The sequence below is a fragment of the Topomyia yanbarensis genome, chromosome 2 (genome assembly GCF_030247195.1).
Source record: "Topomyia yanbarensis strain Yona2022 chromosome 2, ASM3024719v1, whole genome shotgun sequence".
Taxonomy (NCBI): Eukaryota; Metazoa; Arthropoda; class Insecta; order Diptera; family Culicidae; genus Topomyia; species Topomyia yanbarensis.
The window spans coordinates 23,777,737-23,796,730 of record NC_080671.1 but is presented as its reverse complement, the minus strand read 5'-3'; the positions used below and the strand labels follow the sequence as shown (position 1 = coordinate 23,796,730).

Sequence of the window (18,994 nt, the reverse complement as noted above, 5' to 3'; positions counted from 1 at the left end):
TTATGTTATTCCCAAGCATTTTGCAATCTCAATTGGTTCTGATCAATAGGGAAATAGCAAGAATCAAGACGGCGATCTTTTATGCTTATGCTATTCCTATTCCTATCTTAGTTCGACCCTTCACAATCGACCAATATTTCTCAATCGCCTTTAGGTTCGAGATATTGGCCGCATTCTACTTCTTGGGAACCACAGTGACGGCCGGCGTCGGTGTACCAGAAACCTTTTCTGACACCCTCTTCTTGATGAATTTTATGGTTCATGGTCCCAGAAATTACGAAATCGTAACTTCAGTTCGCTGTTTTGAATTGCTTGCCAAACAAGCTACTTTGCTGGTCGAAAAAAAGCTACGAAAGCGGCACTCTGATAGGTAGTTGTGAACTACGGCAAAATAGGAGAATTATTTTGCATTCTTATAGAAGCTTTCTACATACTTGCTCACAAACGCTCACGCATATAAAACGAACGCGCATAATAACATACAAACGCTCAAGCCTTTCGCGATAACACAAACCCGGTCGTAAATGCACATCTAAACTTTACAGATCCCATTGGATTTCCTGCGTCATACAATTTTATCAAGAGTTTTCGTGTTCGCCGCGGCGCAGCTTGACGTGGAAATGGTTGGACGTCTACTCTTGCAACGCTCGTATATGTGACTCTGCTTGACCGACAATATTACGCTATGAGCAGGTATAGCGTAGCTGGTAAATCGATTGCCTAGTACGCAGCTCACCTGGTTTTTTACAGAGATAATCTATAATAAAAATCGAGAAGACAACTCCATGTCCTACCGTGAGAATTTTAGTCTCTTTGGTGTCGGGAAGAGTTCCGCAATAACACGAAGTGACCGATGTCAAATCTAAGCCCACCCAGTCATGCGCTAAGTTGAATCTCTGGTTGAAATGGCGAGCCACTTGAGATTTTTGGTGTTCCTGGAAGTGCTAGAAACTCTTCGCTGCGGTTTTTATAGGCTTTGTATCAGTGCTTCCTCGAGTTGTTAGATGTGGTGGTCCCCCAAGAGAACTTTTTTGCCTTTACAAGGAATTTCATCTGCCTATAGTTTTTAGGTGCAGTGACAAGAGGATGACAGGGTCGCAATCTTCTGGAGCTAAAAGATGATAATATCTTGCCGTGGTAAATGATGTAGCTCTCTTCAGTTTTTGCGCAAATTAGTGCACATCTTATTAGAATGAACGCATTTTGAATGCACAACAGTAGTAATAATAATTTTAATGGTATTGTAGTAATATAGCCGTATATTTTTTCAAAAGAGACTTGAAAATAGCATTTAAAACTAGTCGGTGGTCACGACGTCGATCTCTACTTTGTAAGCCGGTATGTAGATAAGGTAGCCTTTTATAAAATACTTGTCGTGAGTTACATCATTTGATTGCTTTAGATAGTTTCGTTATGTCCATTGCAGACGAGTCAGGCGATAGTACAGCAAAAATGTAGTAACCCATCTTTTCTCGACGTATGGTTCGATGCAACTGATATCAAATGGTAAAACCGATAGCAAGAAGGTTAGAAGAATGTGTAAAAACTTGACTGTAACATATCATAAAATAATCTTTTTTGTACTCGCTTGTGCAAAAGAATGTTGTTATGGCATTTAGACTGCTAATTCAACTCTAATATTATGCAAACAACAAATCACCAAGTAGGTCACAGCTCCTAAAATTGTCTCTTTAGTATACTAGTCTTGATATGAAGTCTACAAAATATATGCACCGTCCGTTGGCTTCATACGTCAACTGATTTGATAGTCAAACAGTCTTTACAATCGAATTTTTCGGAAGTTTTCAAATTTCCAAGCATAGGAAATATTTTGTTTTTTTTTTTTTTGGTGAACGAGCAAATATTAAAAAACTATTACTCCACTATGGCATGTTTCTACTTAGTGGATGACAATTTTGAAGAAAAGGCTAGGTTCGTTAGCTTAGTGTCGGATTGTGATGAGACGAAGTCGAAATGCAAATTTCATAAATAATTTCATCTATTCCAATTTTTATATGATGGAGACGGGGTGAATTCCTCAATGAGCCGTCTGCTCAGTTAACCAATCTGCAATACTGTCTCTCGGAAAAACTGCTTCGTCCGTCGCCTTCAAACACCAAGCGTCAACTGATTTCACAAAGTCACCATAATGATGAAATTACAAATATGATGGTTTTGTGTGTCGCTTTCGAAAGATTGCCCGAAAATTAGTTTCCGCAGTTTATTTATAAATGTCATCCATACTTCGAAATTTGATGGATATTAAAATCTCTCCGACTGATGTTTTTACTCAATTTTTTATCAGTGTTTTTCGCCCTTTTTGTCTATTGGCTGAAGAAATAATAAGTCTGGGGGTCCGCAAAGGGTGTCATTTACAATGGTTTTTAACCAAAACTGCCTTGTCAGTCAATCCAACAAAACTTCTTATGTGATTATCTAGCAAGCTGCATAGTAACGATGCGTTTACTGGTCCTCATAATTTACGAATGAACTTAGGAAGTCGAATTGAAGAACGTATGCAATGTAAACACCAAAGATTGAGACCTTGACAACGGTACCACGCTGCGACCCTGTCACCAACTAGCCGCGATCTCCCCTACGTGATGTGAAAACGACCACGTGATTATAAATGCATTAACATATAAACGCTAACGTCCTTCGCGATAATACAAATCTGCCCTCGCATGCGAACATACAGTTGGGATCATCCGCTTACACCTGTACCTTTGATATCGCATCCATAAAAACCAGTGATCATGTTCATTATTCATACTCTTTGAGATCACTTCCTGGTGCAACTGTAGGTCGCTTGCCAGATCAAATTTTTTTTTGAGAATTTCGAATTTTCGCTTTCTAGTTTTGTCTTTGTTAGTGACATGAAATATACCGGAACAGTACCTGGCAATTGCTGAAAGCTAGCTTTGCCACATGTTTCGTCATACACAAACTTGAGAGAATCTTAGGATACAGCAAGGACATGCACGTTTCTGTTAATTATAGGCACGTGGAGAAATAGAAGTCATCTAACTAAACGTCAAAAACAAATTTTTTACAAGCTGGTAACTAAGGACGTAATGATAAGACTCAAAATTTACACCTAAAAACCGATAGAGTTGAGATCTCTGATGCAACTCTGATTAATGCACCATAATACAACCAGCACCAGTTGATTCACTTGTTCCGATCCGCTAATTGCCAATTAGTAGCACATTGGAAGTTTATCCCCTCGTTTCCTGCTTGCGACGCAGCATACGATGGGCGATGACACGCAACAACGTTGTAATTCTAAGCCATTGCCCAAACATATATCTAGTTAGGACGAAATAATCCATTCGTTGCCCTGAATGGCGCTGCATGGGTTCCCAACCGTGAACAGGAGATGGCATTGGGATACATTCCTGCGTACCGCCAACAGACGCCCATTTACCGGGAGGGAGAAAATCCAGGTTGAAAGATTTAAGCTTGATCCTTTCGTCGAAACGCAAAAAATAAGACCCTACCGAGCCATTCTATTCCTTCACCCGAGTGTGTTACAATTCGAAGCGAACTCGAAATGAATGTGGTTTCCTAGCAAAATAGCAAATGCAGAGAAACCTCGGCAAGAATTGCACCTGAATGTGACTCGTCCTACTTACCCGTTCTTTATTCGCAATCCCTCTCGCTCTGGCGCTAAAATGAACCACCACCCTGGTTACCATTTAGCCGTGTATGGATGGGACGCGTTCGAGAGGAGAAACCGAGAATAGAAACCTTTTCGCTTGAATGCATCCGACCACCCCCTATAGCTTGGGAGTTGAAACCCTTCCGGGAACGATTTCATCCTTCGAAGCTGAAGTGTGCACTGCTGGGTAAAGAGAGTGTCGGTAAATATGAAGAGGTAAACAGCAAATGTCCCCACATACTGCCTGCCCTCTTTCAAATAGGGCCCGTACAGTAGCGCACCTGGCTGGAATGGAACCTAAGGGAGGAAAATAGGCAGCTTCTCGTACCAGAGTGGTAATCTGCTGCTTGTTCATCAGATGCAACCTGCTGCCACTCATACCGGGGCTCGGGTTGGTTCCGTTTCCACTGCCTAGATAGTTGTGATATTGCAGAAAGTGCAGTTGCAAATCGAGGGACCACAGAGGAGCAACCCTTGCTAAAAGTTCCGAGAGGGCCACAAATGAAAATCTAAAACTGAGTTTTAGATGCACTGTGGAAAATGTTGGAACCATTTTTGTCTTATTCGAAGTGATAAATGGTGTATCCAAAAAACGGAGTTCGACTTGCGTTCACAAATATCCAAATTGCTTGATCTGTTAAATTAAACACTTTAACCGTTGTTTTCCGTTTTAATTCCACTATGATGCATCATAGTGGAATTAAAACGGAAGACAACGGTTAAAGTGTTTAATATAACATTCCACTAAGTTGCTCAAAACAGTGCTTTTGTTAAAGTGCTTGATCTGTCTTCAGTCACACAACAATGCTTCGTAAATTGATATCGTAATACCGAGAGGATGACAATTGGAGGAACTTCTACTAAGACACCAACAACGGTGCTCGATTCACGATTGAAGCACTGTATTCCTTTCTTGGTAACCATGCGACCTGACTCTAACTGTGCCCAGACTACGCTGTGTATTTAAGACAGTCAGTGTCTCACGTGTCGCTATTTAAAAAGATCTGAACACTACGGAAAACCTGGAACAATATTACATCTACTAGAATAAAAAACAATTCAGTAACCTCATCATCATTAATTAGTCACCAATCTGTTAACCTTCTGCATATCATCGTCGAATGCAAAATTTTTCACACGAGTATCTACTGCAATGTCGACGCTGATAATACTCCACCATTACGAATAGAATCTACACGCACTGGTAAATTGCGTGCGGAGAACCGCACACCAAATGTAACCTTTAAGGACTTAAGCCACAAGGCAACTTTTGAAAATCGATTTTTATTGGCCTCAAATTTGATTCAACCTCTCCAGATCAAGTTATAGAGGTCTTGTGGTAAGACATAACGTCCAAACTGATTGTTTATGAAAGTTTGCATTGACTCAAGATCCGTGACCATTTTAATCACCAAAAAATTCACCGTGGATACTGTATCCTGAAACGCCCATTTATTAAGCTTTAAGAAATCACAAAAATGATCGCTTTCACGATTCTCCAGAAACATTCCCAAAATTATTTTTTTACCCCTCACAAAATGGATCCTGTGAATTTCAAAGTTTTATGTATTGTTGCGGCAAAGATCGAAGGAAATCAATAAATTTCACATGAAAAAATTTTGTACGAGCACGTAGAACATCTGGAGATGTGCTTTGGAAAAAAAATATATAATTTACCGATCAACAGATTGATCGAGCAGCTTACTTTGGATTACCGGTATGAAGTAGGTTGTAAGTCGGGAGCCACATGTTAAAAGGTGGAAGAAGTTCTACATGGTTGTTACCTAGATACAGCTGTTATGTGATGGACCACAACACACGTTTACTTCTACCAGGTCAGAACTAACACGCCGGAAATAATAAATAAAGGAGGAAAATTTCGCACTGCTTTTCGAAATACCTTATTTGGCAAGCAATCTGTACCTGTGGAAAGTGAACTGATATTTTTCGTCTCAAAAAATACCTTCAACAACGGTATCTCCTAAAATGTATTTTGTCAAATTAAGTCATATTTTTGTGTTTCGGATTCTTCTCGTCAGTAGCTAACAGCTGACTGGGTCGCTAGCTATACACTAAATCCAAAACAATCTAGCTAGCGGCCCAGTCAGCTGTTAGCTACTGACAAAGAGAATTCGCAACACAAAAAATATGACTTAATTTAAGTTAGGTTTTTTGAACCTATGCATAAATACAGGGGTTTACCCCAATTTAGAATCTGCATTACGTATTTTGTCATTTTTTAATCAGTCTTTTGCTGTTGAAGCGATGGTGACAAGAATTTTACCTAGCAACCTCCAATAATTATTGGATAATTATAATTGACTGACTGACTAGAAGAAAATTTCCTTTTGGTCACTAGGTGACGTAACTATGAGAATAGGCCCCCAGCTTTTGTTCTAAGGCTCTTGAGGGTCAAAATCGAAAAGCCTGCAATGCAAACAACTGAAAACGTTCAATCATGATGACGAAGATGACAACCTATTTGTTGCTCTAGATAGATTACTTACCTTGAAAAATGGCTCCAAATAGGACTGAAACGTCGGCTAGTCATAAAACATGTCGTTAGGTACACACAAAAAAGCTACAGCAGGGCATCGCAAAAAAAAAAATTTTTTTTTAATTCTCGAAGGCCCCCCTCTCATATTGTGACAAAAGTCAAAGTAAGCTCAAACCCAATTTTCACATCATTTGGATAATTTTAGACCCCCGCCCACCTCGCTTGAAATTTTTTGAAATTGGTACTATGGGAGAATATGGAGGAAAAATACATTAAATGCTATAACTTTTGAAGTAGCAATCAGAAAATTACAATTTATACCTCTTTTGGAAGGAAATAATCTTAGTATTTGAATGGAGATATTTTTGTGTCTAATAAAATACAAGAAAGTGGGGTACTGGGTCATTTTGGCCCCAAAATCCCCTATTTTTAATGATTTTTCTGCTCCGTGATGCAAATCATACATATTTTGTAGTTTTTCTAATGTGAAAAAATCTCAAAAATCGATCGAAGCCTTTTTGACCTTTGTCCGAATACGAGAAGTTGGGGTTATATGGCCTTTTGTCATTCATATTAAACTTCATCATTTTCTCGTGAATATATCTCTATTATTCGCCACTCAATTTTCATAAACTATACCTTGTTGAACGTGGAAAATCCTTAGGATTATAACAAAAATAGATTCGTTACCGGTAAAATTCAGGAACATCAAATTATCTGACATATAGTGTCGATATCACATGTTTATCATAAAATCGCACATATTAACTCCATTTAACAACAAAATTCTTATTTAATTTACTACTTTCAGTGTAAAATATGCTTAGGGATCACATGAGAAAAGTTTCATTCCTGGAAAAATAGGGGAAGTTGAGGTATTAGGACAAATAATGAAAAAATGAGATTTGTAGAGTAAATATAAAAAAATGATGTTTCTGAATTTTACCTTTAACGTTTTTATATTTGTTTTATTCCTCAGAATTTTACACGTTCAATAAGTTACATTTTATGAAAATTGATTGAAGAATAATAGAGATATATGCATGAGAAAATGATAAAATTTAATATGAATGACAAAAATCCCTAGAACCCCAACTTCTCGTATTCGGCCTAAGGTCAAAAGGGTTCCGATCGATTTCTGAGATTTTTTCACTATAAAATATGTATGATTTGCATCACAGAGCAGAAAAATCATTAAAAATAGGGGATTTTGGGACCAAAATGACCTAGTACCCCACTTTCCCGTATTTTACTAGAAACAGAAATATCTCCACTCAAATACTAAGATTATTTCCTTCCAAAAGGGGTATAAATTATAATTTTCTGATTGCTACTTCAAAAGTTATAGCATTTAATGTATTTTTTCTCCATATTTTCCCATAGTACCAATTTCAAAAAATTTCAAGCGAAGTGGGCGGGGGTCTAAAATTGTTCAAATGATGTGAAATTCGGCATCTGAGCTTACTTTGACATTTGTCATCATATAAGAGGGGAGGCCTTTGAGAATTAAAAAAAAAAAAAATTTTTGCAATGCCCTAAGCTACAGTCCCATTTTTTTGGGTGGCAGGAAAGAACCTGTCAAGCTTTCATATTTTTGTTGTCCGAGAGCTAGCGTTCGGAAGCATCTAGTAAAATCCTAGAAACGAAAATATTCTGGTGATAGAAAATAATTTTTACACGCGAAGTTACAGACACACTAGCACACGTGACAAAAACGTTAACATACAAACGCTCGAATCCTTTGCGATCATTCACACACACTTAACACCTCGGTGACTAAATGAACGTTTTAGTACACAAACGCGGTCTAAAGAGTGAACCCACAAACGCTCGTGTTCGCGCGATCATGAACCGTTTACGTTCGGAAGTCCCTATCCTCGGTCCTGGTAGCATGAGTCCAATACCTTCAGGTGGACCTAACTTAAAAATTACGCTCACATAAACTAAACAACAGTTTCCATGACGACAAAAATCGGATTCATACACGCGAAGTTACATAGGAACACGTTAACATACAAATTCTTAAACCCTTCTCGATCATTTACGCAACCTACACCCGCGTTCTCGCAAACATCCCGGTGATAAGGTGAAGATCTCAGCACTTATAAATTTTCAAACGCGATCTCAAGGGTGAACCTACAAACTCCCGCGCTCGCGCAATCATGAATCGGTTATTTCCGGAAGTCTATCCTTGGTCCAGAGATCTAGGTCCATGCCTTCAATTGAACCAAATAAAAAAGATAGCTCTTGTATCCCATTAGCCAACACGTTCCGTGGCGACATGACCGGGGACTCCAGTGATATGGAGTGACTCACTCTCTGTCAGAATTTGAACCGTACACTGAAAACTAAATAATGAATCAGAATGACGGTCCGCGTGAACATCCAAGTACACACGCGAATGTGTAAATGGCCACATAGTTATAAAATCGAATTTATACACGTGAAGTCACATACACGCGAGCACATGTGACAAACAGGTTAACATACGAACGCTTAAGCCCTTCGCGATCATCGCGATAATAAGGTGTACCTACAAAGTCGCAAACGCGCTCTCAAACGCGAACCTGTAAACGTCCGTGTTCGCGCGATCATGAATCGGTCCCGTACGACAAATCTTTACCCTCCATCCTAGCAACTTAGGTCCATACATTCTGTTGGACCAATAAAAAAATATCGCTCATATCCACTAGGCAACACTTGACGTCATGGCGACATGACCGGGAAATCTAGTGATATGAAAGAACTTACTTTCATCTAGCATCTGAACCGAATCTGAAGCATTTGAAAATTAAGTATCAGAATCAGGCATATGGTTAGAAAATGTAAAATATACACGCAAAGTTACATACACCATACCACACAAGACATACAAACGCACATGCGATCGAACACGTTAACGTACAAACGATCGAGCCCTTCGCGATGATACCGTCTCGTCTGCATTTGTAGTGAGTGATTCTGACGTGCAGCCCTTCCCGGAACCTAGCTCTATAGCTCCAGTAGGGCAACTCTCGAAAAAAAAGTTCATAATTTAGGGGCACACTGATTTGTATTAGCTATATTGACTAAAATAGCCGAGAATTGAGCGATGCTCTTGATTTGTTCTGTCGGATTTTTTACGTGGCAATATGAACTGCATCATGGAAGCGTTAACGATCTGTGGTTCCGTTCAGTTTTGTGAACTAATCAACAAATGCGATTTGTGCCTCTGTAATATATCTTTGGCACTAAGCGTAGTTTTCATTTTCTTTCCGGACATCTTACTAAACCTATCAAATTAATAAATATGTTCGTTGTCCTGATAGTTTTCATCTATCTTCTACTCGTATTTATGACTTGTCGCAAGCAGCACGACACAACTATAGTATATTTGTTATTTATTGTTATTTGTTTTTAAATATTTTAATCTCACGGGTCATTCGCCTTTTTTGGAAACTATACATTTCTGATTGAATCAATTCAAAGAAAAAACGAAAACTATTGCGGTTGTCTATCCTAGGCGCACTGTTTGCTATTGTGCGTGATCTTACTCGGAGGCGAATCCACTTTGCCATCTGCTACTGGTTGTTTGGTCAGTCTGCTCTCTCCCTCGTTCTCGTGTACGCTCATGTCGTTGTCGCTAGAGCAGTTTTGATGTTCACTGTTAGTTGTTCTTTATGCTTCTTGTGTTTCTGAGTGACCTCCTTCTTATATGCTGGTTATTTCTACGCTCGATGTACTGGGTGTCTGCTTACCGAGGATTATCTTCTGCCCGGGTATCTGTAGTTTAGCGGTGGAAGGCTGTTTGTCAGTGATTGTTGTAGTTGATCTATTTCCCGTGGCAGTTTTAGTGCATGGTTTACCGTAGTGTGTCGACTGGTTGCAGAACTGGCGCATGGGTGAAACCTTGAAGAAATTTGCATTCGAAGCTCATGTAAGATGGTTTAGATTGGTGCAGCCGCATTCTACCCACACGAACCCCGTTGAGAATGCTTCTTCGCATTTCTTCATGAATTTTTTAGCGTAGCTGGAGCGCAATGCCAAATCGAGTTTCAATAATATCCTTGTCCATGTATACGGGGATCTTCGTTTTAAAAGTTTTCGTATTCGACGTCGCGCTGCATGTTGTTCACCACAGTAAAGAATTCTGCATCGGATAGCATATTGAACGTTAACAGTACCACATTATTTGTATGATGTAGTTGGATGTGGGTCACTAACGCAAGATTTAGGTCCATTTTCATCGCTAACAATTGTTCCATCTCGCGCACAGTAGGTCTTATTCGAGTTTGCGTAAAGTTAATCACGGCAGCATTTTCCTTTAGTGGACGCAACGAGGCTTCTCTGTAACTGGAGTGTAGAAAAAACGGAGTGACGTGGGTAAAGTTTGTTCTAGTCTACTCATCACATACACAGTCATGTTGGGACGCTGGAAAATTGCAGACGTTCGCCTACAATTTTTCTTGTTAAAATTATTGATTGTAGTGCATATGGTATGTAACACAATCATTAAAGCGGCCAGGCGAACTGTGCAGCGTACAAAATGAAGATGATTCAAAATTGTACGGCAATTAAATTATTCATTTAATGAAGAATTTAATCCATGAACCATTTTAAACCTTGAATAAGGAAGAAACGTGGACAACCGTACTGACCGTTTCAATTTGTGACTGACTAAGAGGGTTGATGTCACTCCTTTGGTCCTAGGTTCCTGGAATGGGACATATGTATTTAGCACTGTTCTGGCTAATGAGCCAGGGTATATCACCTTTACTCGCTCGGTTTTGAAGCGACGCAGGTAAAATTTATTCGTTTGCTTTTCTGTGAACGAACAGTGTGTTTTAGCTTCTGGTCTGTGCGAGATCAGGGGTCAGACTGTATATTACATTGCATGAAACAGTTCACGGAACAAATCTGAATTTATGAAAAGTATTTCTAGTTTTGCGAAATAGATTGAAATTTCAAGACCTTATGCAGAATTGCTTGAAGGTTCAAGTGATTAGAGATAGTGTCCCGATTGCTTCGTTAAACTTTTAAACCAGGTTTAATGCACCGGAATACCAGGTTTAGCAGTTAAGCGAGGGTGAAGAAATCGACCCTGTGATAATATACTATACACCAAGAACCGCTCAACGAATCTTTGAATAATATTTTATTATTTTCACGAGCAGGAATTATGAGCCAAGGCGATGAATCAAGCTCCAGTTTATGAATTTATGTATAATATTTTATGATTTTGTGAACTATTTGACGAGCATGATTAATATATTAGAAATCATGAACCAGTAAAATAAATATATTCATAAATAATATTCCGTGTTTCGTGAAATATTTCACGATCGAATATCATGATTTTTTTTTATTTTATGAACATCATCTTCAAGATGTATCAAATCATGAATCGGTTCACATCGCATTATTGGACCGTAAACAAGGTTTCTAAATTAGCGGATAAAATCGTGAGTCTACATTTGATTTATAAATAATATTCAAAAAGTTGTGAACTATTTCATGGGCAGAAAAACAATTCAGTAATGACAAAGCGGGAACCGTTACTAAAGTTCACAAAGAATACACGCGTTATCCTACCATAATTGAATACAATTGTAAACCACATTATTTTGGATTAAGCAGTCCTGTTTCTGTAGCGTGAACATGTATAACAATTATGACAGAATGAATGAATTTTGTGTACAATTTTTTCCGTGTAGATGTATAATAATTCGCTCAAAATCTTACGCCACTTTTATGCCTGTATATTAAAGCGGTGTCCCTGTATTCTACGTTAGGTGTAGAGCTTTGTATTCTAATTTTTAAGCATAAACAAACTATTTCGTCTTCATCCGACGTTTCGGCCCGTTTCGGACCTTTTTCAAGGATACGATAATTGTTGTTTTGTTGTCAGATCTGTTATTCTACAACAATCGATCGTCGTTTGGTTTTTCATGATCACCTTATCCGATCGTGTAAATCTTTTCGGGATCGAAACCCTTGTCTTTTCTTCCTCTGAATTTGGCTCAGTCATTATCCGGCCCCAAACGGACCGAAATATCGGATGAAGACGAAATAGTTTGTTTTTCCTTAAAAATTAGACTGCAAAGCCATACACCTAACCTAAAAATTGGAAACAGTCGACTTCAGTTCAAAAATCTGTTTTCTATTTCGAATATCAGTCAAAATCAAATTTTCCACCGTGCCAAATAATTGCACTCTTTCTCAGAGCTTCAGAGTCGCTCCACCGTTTCACCTAGTTTTTCCGCAACGATTGTGTGTACGTTCTTCATTCTGATTCCTAAGCAAAGTAGATGAAAATGGAGGTACAAGTGTTTACAAGCGTTCCTGGTTCGTTGGGTTGGGTTTCTAGTGAGGAGCATGTATCGTCGGATTACCAGGATAGCTTCGCTTCGTTATCACTCCTCTCGTTCATCTCTCCACCTTTCCCCCAGTAAAGCCCTGTACAACTCGTCTCTTACCCTTCAATTTATTACTTTATATGAGAGAAAAGCCATCATCCATTTCAGCACGGACTGCCCAGGAGAACGAATGAAGCCCCCCGTTGTACACCGGGAGCAGCAGAAAAAGTGATCTCTCAAGGGCTTTAGAAGCATTTCAGTGTAAAGTCGGTCCTTCACCATACACCCACACACACACACATACTAAGCTGAGTTTTCTGCTTGCTACCGGGTTGAAGTGAACTGTGCTTCCCGATATGACGATACGGATTCTTATTAAGAAAGTAACCGTCCGAGCTACTGCTGCCACACAGGGATTGGGTGGTTTGATGCAGGCTCTCAACAATGGTAATCCTGGGGCTTCCTGTCAGACACAATCTCTCTTGCTTCGGTACCGAGCTAATGCTGTTAATGAAAGTCGAAATATGCTCGGCTCGGCCGGGTTGGGACTATCCTATCCGGTTGAGCTTTGCCGGTTGTTGTTTGCCGTCTACCAAACGCAGTTATTCAGCCAGAGGAAAACCGGTGAACAGAATTTCAATATGGGACATTCCAAAACGGACCAGCTTGTTGCTGTTAATAAATGGAGAATGTGGTTCTTGAATGTTCACTCCTAATTGGACGAATAGAATCAAACGAGACGATTGGATCCGATTGAGAAACGATACCTCCGGGATCTAAGGCCAACTAAGCTTTTCTATTCATATTCAAGCTTTTTATTGGATTAAATTTATTTCACCTCATCGATCCGGTGCTAATAGGATTCTGACTTTCTTCTACTTTCAGAACGGAAACTGTTCGTGGGTATGCTGAGTAAAAAGTACAATGAGAACGATGTGCGGCAACTTTTCTCCGGTCATGGTTCGATCGAGGAGTGTACGGTGCTGCGGGACACGTCCGGACTGAGCAAAGGCTGTGCTTTTGTAACGTTCGCCAGCAAACAGGCGGCGATTGGCGCGATCAAGGTATGTTCTAAAAAAATTAATGTAGTAATTACCGAAGGGTTCAGTTGCTTCTATCCACTTTAATAATATCCGACAATCACCCCGTATTAACTTTAATCTACCCGAGAGCGCAAAGCGAACGTGGTGTGCGTGAGGATAAACATTCCGGAAATTGATGCCATCGGCAATACGGATACCATTTTAGCACCCTATCGCATTTGCGATTCAAATCAACCGAAATTGGGCGGGATTTTTTTACGATAACTGCACATACCCGCAGCCAGCGGTTAAATCAGTTCGATTAATAAATCATCACTAGGGGGGTAACGCCAATACAACAGCCCACGTCCCGTCCTCTCTACACAGCACCGAGGCTGGGTTCTGCCAAGTTTTCTGGTTTCAAATAAATTTGTACCCTTGCTGACAAATTAAACACTTACCACGGCTTTACTCGGCTGGCTGATGGGATCGGGAGAGATTACTAATAATAATTGAACTGCTTGTTGTTGGTCCCTTCATTCAACTACGAACCGCAAATGGGCGGCCGTAAATTACAGCAGTAATTGACTCTTCCAGCAGATGTGCTTATACGATTTCGTCTGATGAAGTACGCGTTTTGTGGGAAAGTGTTAGTTTGGAATAGTTATGGAATTACACCACGGGGACGTGATTTATGACCTTTAATAGCATACAGCGGTTTTATTGGAAAAAATGTTTATTTATTACTCATTTTTATAATCAGTTTCGGTACACGCGTACTGTTGTAGAGAAATTCAAAATTTTAGCGTATTTAACCCTCTGGGTGTTGCGTCGTTATCTACATTTAGGCGTTTGACTGTAGCAATAGGTGGATTCCGCCTGAATTTCGAAACGTTGTGCACTCAGTGCACAAATACCGAAGTCCACGTACATCGAAATGAAAAATATTCAAACATATTCGAACACATCGATTCTCATGTGGTAACCCTGAAAAAGGGCATTTAACGATAGTGAAACAATTCATTCGCCAAAAGCAGAAAATTCGAGTACATCTACCGTTATTTCGGTATTTCCATTTCATTCCAATAACTGGTTAAAAAAAACCTTTTAAAAGATAGAAAAAATTGCAGCATTCGTATTAACAGCCTAAAGTGTATTTTACTTCACTTCAGTTATGTCTCTGACATTACCTACCCATCTTTTATTTTCGTTCAACGTGGCTCCCTTCTCTCTTTTAGCCATTCTTCATACAGACGAGGCATATTGCCGGGAACAGTGTTACCACAAATTAGAGCTACCCGATGATTTTGTTGAAAATCTTTATCCTCGCAATAAAATCTGTATTTGTCTGTATTCATTGAAGAAAAGGAATCTTGATAATTGACGGGCTTTTAAAAGTTTAAAGTATTGTACTTTAAATTAATACATTAAATAAAAGAAATTTAGTAGTTATGCTGTCTAAACTCAACTCCTGCCAACAGAAGACAAAAGATTAGCCTGTAAGATTTTAAACCTGTTTCTAATGGCCCTGATACTTCTAGTTTTCCGATCTGCATATTTCACATCCTTACTCTCACTTTAGTTCTATGGCTGTAAAATTTTCATAACTTTCCCTACCCAGTAATTTCTAGCAAATTGATTGTCGTTAAAAAGTAAAAAAGAAAATGTGACTACATATTAGTCGATATAAAAAAGGAAAAGGATATTTTAATTACTAAAGAATACTTCATATGTTCCAGTTCCTTGTTAATTGAATGTCGTGCATAACATAAAAAAGCTTTTGCAAAATTGCACAAATTTAACAGATTTAATAGAGTTATTAGTTTTTTGATTATTTCTTGGTTTTACACCCTGATTAAAGATTGACATTTTATGAATATGTGCAAGCGGTTAGTGACCAGCGTAAAAGTTTGTATATCTTGAATTATGTGATTTCCAACCAGGCATTTTTGGCAGAAACGTCAACAACAGAAATATTATATTTTTTCGCCGTGCAACATCAACCTAAACATAATCGAACGGTGACCAAAGCTGAAACACGATATTCAGTCATCAAAAAACAAACTTCAATTATTTTTAATTTTGTTCAGTATATATTCCACGTCGCGTATACATGATCTAATACCAAATACCCCAACGACAGTAGCCGCTGTATTTGATAGGAGCACAACGTTTTGCTTTTTGGACAGATTCATCACTACAGATTACCAGAGCAAGAAGAAAAATAACGGATTCCATTGTTTTTCAGACAATGCACACTTGACTGCAGATGCTATCTGACATGACAAAATCAATGGCTCATTGAGCTTACGTTCTTCGACAAATTTTCTATGAATATGTAAGCATTCTTTCTAGTTGAAGATCTAGTATCCAACTTTGCCGTCCAATCTACCTTTTCATCTCACCCAGAGCGAGCAGAAGCTCTAAATTGATTCGTTATAACTATCAGCAAATCAAGCAATCGATTCTATGTACCGCTTTGTTGCTTAATCATTACACAAACAGTTTTCTATCATTGCTTTAGCTGCGAACTTCAGGTGAATATTGGACTAAACCTCACGAAACTATATACATCTACATTACGCGCGTAATAGTAAGCTTGAGCTTGTGCGACCACCCCTGGCTGCTACTCCGTTATCGATCTGGACTAGCTGAAGTTGCACAGAGAATAAGTAGATAATTATGCTTGGGGGTAGCGAAACATCTTTCAATGTGCAGCTCCTGGTAATCCTAAAGTATTGATCAATACCGGCGCCGGCCAGGCCCGAACGTAGGTTGCGGAAGGAAATGGGAGGAATGGTTAGTCCGATACTTGCTTTTGCTAGAGGCCGTATATACTACTGCGCACTCCACAAGTATCACAGGATGAGGATATTTTTGTTAGTAAGAGTATAGGAAGTTGGATCATTCTTCTTTACCGACGCCATAGAGGTGACTTCTGGACTAGATATCGATCCACCAATTTCATAGACCGGGGACCAACGGCTTTACTTACCTTCCGAAGGAAGACGTGACCACAGATTTTTTCACCTCAGAAAAATCTCAACGACCTCGGCTGGAATTGAACACAGGCAAATTGGAATGAGTGGCGGTCACGCTTACCACTCAACCACCGGCGCCGTCACATCTACATTACGTGCGTAATAGTGTACTAAAACATTCAAAAGTTTAGCCGATGAAAAAAGTTTCTTCTTGAAGAACAACATATATCACAATACCGAATACAACAACGTTAGAACCAAGACTCACGTATATGGACGACGAGCCCCGTGCACTTAGTTCATTGAGCAAATCGTTTCGAATATCGGAGAAGTGGAATTTGTTAAAAACTGCATATGGAGAACATTTCCCCCAGTATTTTTACTAGTGCTCATAGTGTGAAAATGCGTGTGATCACCTTTGGCTTCTTACTTGATTATTGAATGCTCTAGATCAGCGGCTCTCAACATTTTTCGTACCATGGACCCCATAGAAATCACCCAGGGTTGTTGCGATCCCCCACGGTTTAACATTGATTATTTATGCTATTAATATTTCATTTTCTGTCTGATCGAAACAAGACTTGAAATTTCAATATCCACTCGGAAAAAAATGTTTTTCTTCGCAAACCCCTAGCAACGACTCCACGGCCCCTTAGGGGTTCGCGGACCCTAAGTTGAGAGTCACTATCCTAGATTGTCTAGGAAATCCCTTAACCAGGCGACGCTGACAATATATCCCAGAAATGACGGAAAACCATGTACCGAACCGACCAAGGAAACGTTATCTACTACAATCAACATTAAAAAAACTGACACCGACACCTAATGCTAATCGACCGCCGTCCGATTAGAAATAGCTGCATCTAGTATTTCCAAATCAACAACCATCACCACCGATAAAAAAGCTATTGCCGAAGAAGAAGGATATTAAATAGCAACTTGTAAGAACAAGAAACAAATACGAATGTTTGATCGTGAACAACAAGAAAGCAATATACTTTGATGACATGGTAGTGTACGTAATAAATTATTTAATTTTTTAAAATAATAACATAATAGACCCACGGCTCAATCATGCTAGCGTATTGAGCCGTGTCAAATTCAATTCCCCTAAACTCGTGCTCCCATCAAATCAGGAAACTTAATGTTTTAATTAATGTAGCACTAACTAGCGTTGTGTGTTGAGCGCGTAACACTCCAGAATGTCACATCTATTTTTCATTTCCCCACTAATTTATTGAATGCACATATCAGCGGTAATTTGTTGTGGTGTAGACATACATGACAATTTAGAAGCTCATAAATTTCATTTCACTTGTAACGTTACCCAGTGACTGGCAAGAAGAGGTGAGTTCACCCCCATCTCCCCCAAATTTGGAATTTAATTTTGTTAATTGAAAAGAGCTCTATTCATTCGAAAAGCGCTTAATTTAGTGGGTGGAAATTTTTGGGGTGAATTAATGAGTAATGCTGGGTGAAAAAATTCGCGGAAAGGATTGAATATTACTGTATTATTTTTAAAATTAATGAAACGTGAAACGACTGGGTTTTTATGTTGCTTTTTTGTAATTGAATGATAATCTGTTGGCTTACTGAATCTCTGTTTGCCCTCGAGACCGAATTAATTTTCCAGTTAAACGTGAACAACGTTTAATATAATCCAATCAGCTATTAAATTTTATCGCGCACCCTGCTAAATAAAATTTATAAATTGTTGACTTGTGCCATCATAAAAGCGTTCCTGGTGCCCTCCTCGATAACCAAACTATCATTCCTTTTGAAGGGTGCCTTTTTCTGTTCACTATCGCAACAGAGCTATATAACGAATTCATACCGTGATCGGGATCGACTAGTGACTGATTGTTTCTCGCGGGACTAAGCACCATCAAAGAACAGAAAATAAACTGAATATGTAATACACCCCGAATCAATCGCCCGCCCCCACGGTACGATACCGTCTCGTCTCGAGAGCATTCCCGGCGTTAATGACTACATTTTCATAAAAATAAAAATTACATTTTCACGAATTTACTGTGAATATATTTGCGTGCGTGAGGTGGCGGCGTGGTGGGGAAAAGGTTCGATTCGAAACGTTCAGCGACAGCAAGGAAAAACCAGCAATAACGAATAATCATAACAAATGATTCACATCGTTCAGGTTCCACTTGTTCGCGGAAAGTTTTTCCGCGCAAGGGAAAAGCAACAAACATCCATAAAAAAAATAACAGAAATCGCTTTACTTCTGGTTTCTGCCATCGATGTCGTTCCAACGTCCTCCCCCCTCCTCCGACGACGTCGGTTCTGTCGTGTGCCATCGAAAAGCATTACCACAGTCGCTAACGACATCACCAATAATGGCAACAACATCAACAACAACCAGAACAACAATAGCAATGGCAACACCAAACCCAAAGCCATAAACGTTTTTCATTGTTATGGGATGGTTTGTATGTCGTTTGGCACGTAGGTAGGTTGCGGATTGGGACGGGATGAAAATT

The 18,994-nt window shown here is 39.2% G+C and overlaps 1 protein-coding gene across 3 annotated transcripts in view; it reads left to right on the top strand.

Annotated features, from left to right (window-relative positions):
- Window positions 1–18,994, top strand: part of LOC131678416 (CUGBP Elav-like family member 2) — a 1,026,317-nt gene that overhangs the window by 923,736 nt on the left and 83,587 nt on the right. For all 3 annotated transcript variants that reach the window (XM_058958564.1, XM_058958565.1, XM_058958566.1), the window contains one exon: window positions 13,379–13,557. In XM_058958564.1, the coding sequence (XP_058814547.1) occupies window positions 13,379–13,557 (179 nt within the window). The remainder of the gene's footprint in view (window positions 1–13,378; window positions 13,558–18,994) is intronic.